This window comes from Rhododendron vialii, chromosome 8a, assembly GCF_030253575.1.
Source record: "Rhododendron vialii isolate Sample 1 chromosome 8a, ASM3025357v1".
In the NCBI taxonomy this organism is placed as follows: Eukaryota; Viridiplantae; Streptophyta; class Magnoliopsida; order Ericales; family Ericaceae; genus Rhododendron; species Rhododendron vialii.
Genome location: NC_080564.1, coordinates 10,049,302 through 10,058,615, shown reverse-complemented (window position 1 = coordinate 10,058,615; position 9,314 = coordinate 10,049,302). Strand labels below are relative to the sequence as shown.

Genomic DNA, 9,314 nt, shown 5'->3' with positions numbered 1-9,314 from the left:
TGTTTAATTTGGAATCTTTTTAATTGTCTCGAATTCCTCAAAAAAATAATCTATAATTTTAGAAGATCGCAGATAGATTTGTTCTAACTAATGTAACTCCCTTGCTTATATTCTTGATATCGAATCAACAGACAGAAAAAAACCTATAGGAGTATTTAATTAAGAAGCTTATTTATAGGACTATATAAGTATCAAGTGGGGCTACAAAAACCTTAACCAAAAGTCTTGCAATCTCAGTAGTAGTTGATTACCGGAGGAGGGACAGGATACCTGCAATGGGAAATAGTGTAATGGCTGGCGAGTTGAAATTTCTGCAAGTGGTTTCAGATTAATTAGTGAGAGGACCACCACCATGCATTTCCTCATGAGCGCCGCTTTCGAGTATATGTGGTTTAAGATATCAGTCTTACATAACGGGTATAGTCCGTTACGTAACAACTTCGGACTTGTGGTGGGCAGAGTCTTGATACGATCGATATAGTGATGAGATCAATTTGAAATCGTAATTGTATTTTATCACAGAGCCAACACAATTTCACTTTCAACGGTGGTGGCATTTTTGGAGCCATTGAAAGAGATAGGAGAATGGTCATGAACGGAGTGAAGGTTTTTTTTTTTTGCCAAAACGATACGAATTCCATTAACCACACAACATATTATTTTCAAGCATGTCATTCCAAAATCGGAGAACCCGTTTGCACCTTTTCTAAAAGACCCGGCCCAAAATGAATGTATGGGCATATATAAACTTTGGAGGTTTTGGTGTTTTGTCTTCTGGTTATGAAACCAGCAGCGACATTACAACTACCCTAGCTTATGTCCCTCTGTGTTCTCCATTGATGTTTATAAAACAAGTGATAGCTAGCCACACCTATTCTTGCCCTAGCCTCCTCAGTATTGTCCATGTGATCATAATTATCTTGTGTTATATCCATATATATCTCCAATCGGTCCACCAATCGAGGCAATAAAAACGAGATGGTAACATGCCTTTGTTTTGTATTTAATTCCTACAAATTCTTGCGGATGGGATGAAGGTGGCACTAGTAGTAACCAATTGCAGTCTGAACCGCAAGAATTGAGCTCTGGCTTTAATTGAGCTCTTTACAAATGGGTTAGTTGAGGTGTGTGTAAGTTGGCTTGGACATCTAAGTTATCAAAAAAAACTTTCTTTCAATAATCAGTTTGTTGTCAGACACTTTGGATTATAATGCTGTTATATCCTTTTCCCTTTAATCTCTGTATTTATATTGTTCCAAAAATTAATGAAAATTGACATGTATGAGTTGAGATTTCCCAATGTTCTTCCCTATAATCATTACGTAAATTACAAAAAAAAATCTTAATTTGGGCATAATAGCATGTGCCCCTATCATGCTTTGTAACATGAAGTTTATGCTAGGATGAGACACTAAATCTAGGACACTACAAATCTACACAGGAGCAGGTGTAGAAGGTAACGGAAAATTGTCAAACACCATTTTAAACCCTAACAAATAAGATTTTCGATCAGTTGTTTTCTCCTCTATAGGTTGTGCAAGATTAAAAAAATAAAATAAAATCAAGTGTACGCACGGTAACCACTACCATTATGCTATGACGTTGCACTCTAAAACCACATCATTCCACCCGCTACTCTTATGGCGACCGATACAAACCTTGATTGACTTTTATAATTCTCGCCCTTTCATTCGGAATCTGAAGCTAGAGTGTCAGAAAAGTTACCACAGTGATAACTGGCTTGTGGCATCCAAGCATTCATAGCAAAGTTGTTTTTTGATCCTTTGATGTCGGTCTTCCATAGATGTCCGTCAATAGTGAACTACGTCTTCAATAGATGTCCGTCAATAGTGAAAGCTAAATACTTGTTGAACATGCTCTGACAAATATTTATTGAAATACGGAGTAATATTTTTCTGCCGAAACTAACGAAGTGTTAGTTTTTCTTTGTTAAGTTTTCAAACAAGTATAAAACCGAAGGGCGAGCCATGTGAATCGAAGCCAGGACAGGCTTGCTGCTTCCTGCCCCAACAAAGCATAACAAATCCCAAGTCACTATACTAGCTAGCTAGGGTCATCGGTGATGCTGATCATTTTGATTTTGCAAATACTCCGTAGTTTTAAGGGATTCCTCGATCCCCATGTTCCCCCCCCCCCCCCCCCCCCCCCCCGCACAAAAAAAAAGAAAAAAGAAAAAAGAAAAAGAAAAGAAAAAAAGAGGCTTTGACGTTTCCCTTCGCCAGATAATAATTAATCAATCATATTTGGAAGATCACAGTTGTTAAATTAGTGAAAACTAAGTAGGTATTTGCTTTAAAGTCTTGATTGATACAGAATCCAGAAACAGAAACAGAAACGTCAATTGACAGCTTAATTACGTAATTAAGACCATGTGATCATATATATCAAGTGGGGCTACAAACCACTTTAACTAATTAAAGTTAGTCACATGCATTATTAGTTGATTATTACCAAAGGAGCTATAGGGACAGATACCTGCATTAATTACAATTAATTAATGATCAGTACCTGGCCGGACGGCCTAAATGATTGAAAGTACTACTCCATTTGCAAGTTGTTTCTGGTTGCATGCATAGTGAGAGACCAAGAACATGTAGCAATAAGTCATAACATTCTACACTGCAATCTGTATTGATTTTTTGTTGTTCTTCGTATCTTCCATTTTAGTGAGACTATTGGAGATGAACATACCTATGACGATTTCAGTGAGATCATGCTATAGCATCTTAATCACCACTAGTAGGGTATGGTTTGTGTTTTTCAGAGATAACAGGAACACCCTGGGGCAATAAGCGAAATGACAAGCTAATGATAAAGATCTCAAAATTTGTCAAAATGTCATGTCTTCATTAAAAATTACTTCATCGTAATCACTGGTGACACTAATAAAACTCATGTCATGTGTGATGCTGTTGTGCTCTTGATACTTTTGATCTTTGTATTACTATCATTTTTAAAGATTTATAAATTATATGTAGTCATAGGAAAAAAAAAAAAAAACTAATAAAACCCCTGACCACCTAACCTTTTTTTATAAGAGGGACTCCATGTCTTAAGTATTTACCCATCAATCAGCCTGCAGGATCAGTTGTACTTCAATTGAAAGTACGATGTCATAGATTTTACCAAAAGGGAAAAAATCAAATTTAATTAATGTTTGAACTATGGCAGCGACAACACAAGTTTTGAAAAAAAAAAAATAATCGAAGCCCCACTCACTACAACAAATAATGGATTCAATAACGTTGTTTAATGGAAAAATGACGGTTAATGACGTATTTTGATAATTAATACCCCGTTAAGGACATTTTCAGCATTAACAAAAGTTCTCAGTATGTCCTTGGCAAGTATTAATTATCAAAACATGTCATGGGCCGTCATTTTCCCTTGTTTCATATCCCTCTGTCCCTAAATAAGTGTTTGACGCGCAAACCTAGGCCATTAAAAAAATGCATTTGTTTCGTTAAAAAAATCAAATTTTTTTCACAAATGAATAGATAGCAATGAGTTCTATTAGATTGTGAAAAAAAATTAAATTTTTTAACGAAAATATACATCTTTTGTAAGGCTTAGATTTGCGTGCCGGACAATTATTCAGGGATGGAGGGAGTAGCATTTTCTCCGAAATGCTATCAAATTTATCATTTTTCCAAAATTTATCATGTTCATTAGTGCAAGACCAATTTCAAAATTTAGTATTCCTATGTCTCTAATCTCATCGCTTTTGAAATTTATCACCAACATTAAGTTTATCACTTTTTCAAAACTTATCAATAAATTTACCATAATAAATTCTTCCAAATACAATAAATTTACCATAAACGCAACACAAGCAATAAATTTACCATAAACACAAGCAATAAATTACTATAATAAATTCTCTAAAATACAATAAATTTACCATAAACCCAACAAAAACAAGCTCCCATGTGTTTGAGACAAAGGGCACAAATAATAGTCGATTCCACATTTCAATCAAACACAAATTGCAAAAATAGTAAATTTTGGATCATGATGATAAATTTCAAAATCTGGAGTTTTAAAAAGCTAAAGATGCAGTCTCCTTCAGTGGATATGGAGTTGGGTTTTTTTTTTTTTGTAAAGGCAAAAAAAAATTCATTTAAGACGCCCACGAGAGATACAACTATTACTCTTTTATTCGTGCCATTTGTGTTGAACCATGGAACTCTCTCCAAAATCTGTCGTCATCTTATCCTACCGCATGTTATTGTTGATCCATCTTCGCCTACTATTGTCGATCTAATCACGTCTCAGAGAGAGAGAGAGAGAGAGAGAGAGAGAGAGAGAGGTTTCGGGGTTTTGTGGTGGTGATAATTTAAGTTTACATAGGGAATGGTTTTTGTTTTAAATCAGGGGTAGTAATACGTTTATTTTTTTGGTTTAAATTTAAACGTTAGGATGACAAACATAACTCATTTAAATTACAAGGATGAATACATAAGTAGGACTAAGGACTAGGACCCCTGTTTAATTTACTCTTTTTGAAGAAATTAAGAGTTACATAATGTTCACACTCAAATACACGGACGGTGTGGAGCAGTATTTTCAAACAGAGATGGATAGTTATAAAGAAAACACAAATACAAGTCCACACGCATGTGGGGAAGTGCACATGTAAAATAAGTACTGTACTAATATGATCCAGGAAACTCGAAATAATGTACAACCTTTTCACCACCAAAATCCATGCAACTTTAGAGATCAAAGAAGACATAATATTCAACCTTTAATTTCTTCAACACAAGCATCATTGCGTACAGATTATATATATATGAACTCTTACACAAGGCCAAATTGCCTTGTTTCCAAACTTGGACAAACGGAAAACAAAGACACTTTCCAAAGTTATTATTTATATATAGCTAACAAGACACAATTAAACAAGAGAGAGAGAGAGAGAGAGAGAGAGAGAGAGAGAGAGAGAGAGAGAGAGAGAGAGAGAGAGAGAATTGTCTTCACGTTTGGTTGGAACCTAATTGGTTGGTTGGTAGTCAACCATATCTTTTTGGTACTTTTGTTTCCTTGACGCCAACTCTGTGGCCATCAATGACGGCGTCCTGGGGTCCACTGTGGCGGAACCGTGCTAAAATGCGACGACACCACCCTGGAGTCGAGGAGTTCCATAATAGGAGTGAAACTAACACATCTCGGAACCTTATACTGATTGATAGAGGCGCCCCTTGAGATCGCATAGTCCATCAACTCCTCAAACGTTCCATTTTCCACCACCCTAATCTCGAGCGGCCCGATCGAGTTATCCGCGACTCGGCCTTGTCGATACACCGAGTTAAACGATTCCTCCATGGCCAAGCAGCACTGCTCCAAAACCTCCTCGCTCGGCGACTTTGCCGGATTCTTGGCCATTAACTCCCAGTAAATTACGTAATGCCCGGGGATCGTTTTCGTGTCCGCATAGCTCGTGTACTCCACGATGTTAGTATCGAATCGTTTCAAGAGCAACGAAGCGCTGTCGATGGCCGTCTGCAGCTCGGCCTCGTCGGTCTTGTCCGAGTCGATGCTGAGCAGCACGTTCTTCCTCCTTATGAACTTGAACTGGGGTGCCGCGTTGTGGAACGCGGTGACTCGGAGGATGTCTCCGACTCGGTACCGGCACAGCCCCGAGTAAGTGGTGATGATGAGCTCGTACTCCTTGCCGACTTCGACGTCGGCCAGGTCGACGAGCTTGGGCGGCGGGGAGTAGCGGGAGGAGAGGGGCGGGGCCGCGGTGGGGTCGTGGGGGAGGAACTCGAAGTAGGCCATGTTGGGCATGATGGTGTAGGATACGTCGGAGGGTTTGGACATGGGTTTGAGGTTGAGTCCGAAGTAGGACTCGGAAGAGGCGTACATGGTGCATGGCAGGGGTAATCCGCCGCTGAAGTAGTCGAGAGTTGGGATGTATTGAGCCATGGCCCCAGTCACTATCACCTCCAGGTACTTCGTGTTGGGCCAAATTCTCGTGATTATGCCCTCCCAATTCTCACCTGCGAATTATGTTTGGAAAGAAAACTTTTTAAATATTGTTACTATCCAAATATATAAACTACGGTTTTGAAGACCGTACTGGTTAGAGTACCAAATTTTTTATTGGTACGGTATGTAATGGTGAAATACCGGATATCCTTTTGGATTTATTGCTATTAGTACTATTTTTTCACATAAAATAATTTATGAGTATAATATACACATTTATTAAAATAAAAACAAAAACTAATCCGATATTTGTTCGATATTGACCGGTATTGTTCGGTACTTGTGAAATTAGAGTAGTTCAATACCATCTGGTATTTGCCGGTACCAACCGCTGTTTGAGATAGAATGAAATTAGAGGTGTCAATATCAGATTTAGACAATACCGGTACGTATTAGCCCATGCAATACGGAATTGATAACCTTGATATAAACGACATGAAACTGGCAATATTTTAAAATTATTAGGTCATCTTGGTAGATCCTTTAATTTGAAGTGATCAACCACTAGCTTGCGGAGTATCATTATTCTTTTTAAAAGTTTTTTTTACGATTTTTCCCACTCGAGCATTAATTCCTTTTGTATATGAGCCACATAAAAATTTCTTTAGTTAAAATTGATTGAACCTTCTCACCTTCGCATTCGTTAGTGATAACCTCAGCGAGTTGCGGGTTAGGTTTCAGGATATTTCCCATGCACTCCTTTATAGAAGGGTCAGTGATTCTAGGGCTAAGTTTCCCTGAGCTGATGTCTTCAGCGAGCTCTTTCCAGTTGAGTTGAAGGAACTTAATAGCCCTAACAAGGCCAGAGGCGAACACCGCGCCAATCCGGAGCACTTCTTCGCGCATAATGAGACCGCAAAGCATCTGAGTGTACATGCTCTGGAAAGAGTCGGAGCAGAGAATGGCCTCGTTAGGGCTCGTGTACACATTGTAAGGGTCGAACGGCCTTGTTTTGAAGTGCTCGCTCTTGTAGTAGCTAGTGAGGACCGGACGTGCAAGGAGGCCGCCGGGGGTTTTGGTTTCGGCCTTTACGAAGAGAAAGTATAGGCCCTTTCCCTTGTCTAAGCCCGGAACATATCTGCAGGAAATCGAAATCATTTATGAGAATAATTTTTTTTAAGAACAGTTTTTTTTTTTTTGATAACACAATGTTCGGACCAACTTGTGCGCACCTTAGCTATTTTTTTTTTTCTTTCTAAAGAACAGTTGGTATGATAATATTAAGTGGATATAAAAACAAGAAGTGTTAAGTACTCACAGGTTCATCACAGGCATGAGAAGGCTGTATAGTAATGTTCTTCGGTCCAGATCTTCATGAATTGTGGGCATCAGTTTTCTCTCACCGGCAGATGTGCCGGAACTGCAAAAGTTCGAATTCCATAATTAATTAACAAACGATAAATGTTTTTCAAGAAAATTTAAATGCAAAAAGCGATACAAAATAATAATAATATTATGCACAGTGATGTTTTCTTGAAATTATTAGTTAGAATGATGTAAGGTTTTAAATAACGGTATCATAACACATATTGTTACTCGTGTCACGGTATCGGAAGTATCAAATGATACGTTAACAGTTAACAAGATTCGATTGTAATGGTCGTGACTTTTTGAAACTCATTTTGAGAGAAAAATAATTAAATGGCAAAATCACTTGTAAGGTCGAGTATTGGCTGTAACGGTTGTATATAAAAAACGGACCGTTACGGTACGATAATCAACCTATACGCAAGTGATTTTCTCCTTTCAACAATATATTGGGGTATAACGGTATGAGAAGCTTGGAAAACCGTCACTCTACGTAACGCCAATTTTTAAAACCTTGGAATGGTAGGCATTTTTATAGTAGTCTTTACCTGGTGAGAAACTCGGAGATTGGGTGGGAAGAAAAGATGGGAGAGCGGTCACCGTTAGCCACGCGCATAATATCCGGCTGAATATCCTCGTACGTAACCACCGGAACCTTCGACTTGAACGTCTCCCTATCCGTCGCCCCGCGGAGCCCGAACCGCCCGAGATACTCCGTCTCTGCGTTCCGCCCCAGGATCTCCCTCAAAACCCTCTCCTGCACCGCGCCGGCGTTCTTCGTCGTCTCTTCGATGAACCCAAGCGCCTTGGCGTGCTTCTCGCAAGCCCGCGGCGGGCCCATCGGCAAAGGCAGACCCGATTCAATGGCCATACGATCAATGGGAAAAATTTGATGGCTAGTTGCAGAATTAAGATTTGAAGATGGCAATGTGGTTTTAAACACTTGATGAGCAATTGCTGGGTTTATATAGGGGAAAGAACGGAGCTGGTTTTCAAAGCAGTTACGTAAGTTTGGATGTCACGAGTGATGAGGGCATAGGTGGGTATTGGACTGAGTAAATACTCTGTCTGTTTGGGAAGGACTTTGACGTGGTTTTGTTTGGGGCCGACATCAGGTATTTTGCTGTTGGGTGGTTGCTCGCAGGAGAGGGGACAGTGGGGCCCTGCTAGCCTTGGGAAGTTTTCGGAAAGAGGGAAGACATGTGGAGGCCCATGTCTGGGCCAGCTCAGCTGAGTCTTTGCGTTTTATAGTTTGCCCACGGATGGTGACTAGCTGCTGGTTTATTGTCTAGGGGTGATTTCGATTCGATTTGGGGTGAAAATTTTGATAATCGATTTGGTTCGGTCAAAATGTTTTAAGGATCGATTCTGATTAGAATTGAGTTCGGTTTAGTTTGGGATGGGATCAGTCTGGTCGGCGATTTCGGTCTGACCGAAATATAAAATTTTCATTTAATTTAAAGTATGTATATGTAAAATATATAAAATATATATACTTGGTCGGTTCGGTTCAATCCGGTGAAAATTCCAGCCGATTTCGGCTTGGTTCGGTCTGGAAAAATTCCGACATCACCCCCACCGAAAACCGAACTGATCAGTCAATTTTTTCGGTTCGTCAGGTTTTGTAACACCCCTAGTTAATAGGGTGCAAACGAGTCGATCGAGCTTTATAGCGTTTGAGCTCGTCTTGTCCACTAAACAAACTTAAAATTTGAGCTCGGCTAAATAAGCTAATGTGTCGAGTCTGACTAATTAACTTAATGAGCCTCTTTAAACAAGTCGAGCTTATAAAAATGAGGGTATGGTCTATTATATTGGACTGGTGGCATATGCTTTGGGTATGCCCATTATCTCTGGCTGACCTTGCTGTGTGGTGGTTTGATAACGAGTTTCGTAAATTGAAGAAACACATTTGGGAAGCTTGCTTTTTCGCTACTATTTGGTCGTTATGGCTAACTAGGAATAACTTAGTCTTCAATAATGTTGTTCTAGTG

At 39.2% G+C, this 9,314-nt stretch overlaps 1 protein-coding gene across 1 annotated transcript; it reads right to left on the bottom strand.

The window, feature by feature from the left end:
* Nucleotides 1-4,869: 4,869 nt before the first annotated feature.
* On the bottom strand, nt 4,870-8,263 carry LOC131336185 (probable indole-3-acetic acid-amido synthetase GH3.1). The gene is made up of 4 exons (XM_058371927.1): nt 7,869-8,263; nt 7,271-7,372; nt 6,645-7,090; nt 4,870-6,023 (listed from the first exon to the last, which is right to left on the bottom strand). The coding sequence occupies exons 1-4, from the start codon at nt 8,189-8,191 to the stop codon at nt 5,086-5,088; spliced, it is 1,809 nt and encodes a 602-aa protein (XP_058227910.1). The 5' UTR covers nt 8,192-8,263; the 3' UTR covers nt 4,870-5,085.
* Nucleotides 8,264-9,314: the final 1,051 nt, after the last annotated feature.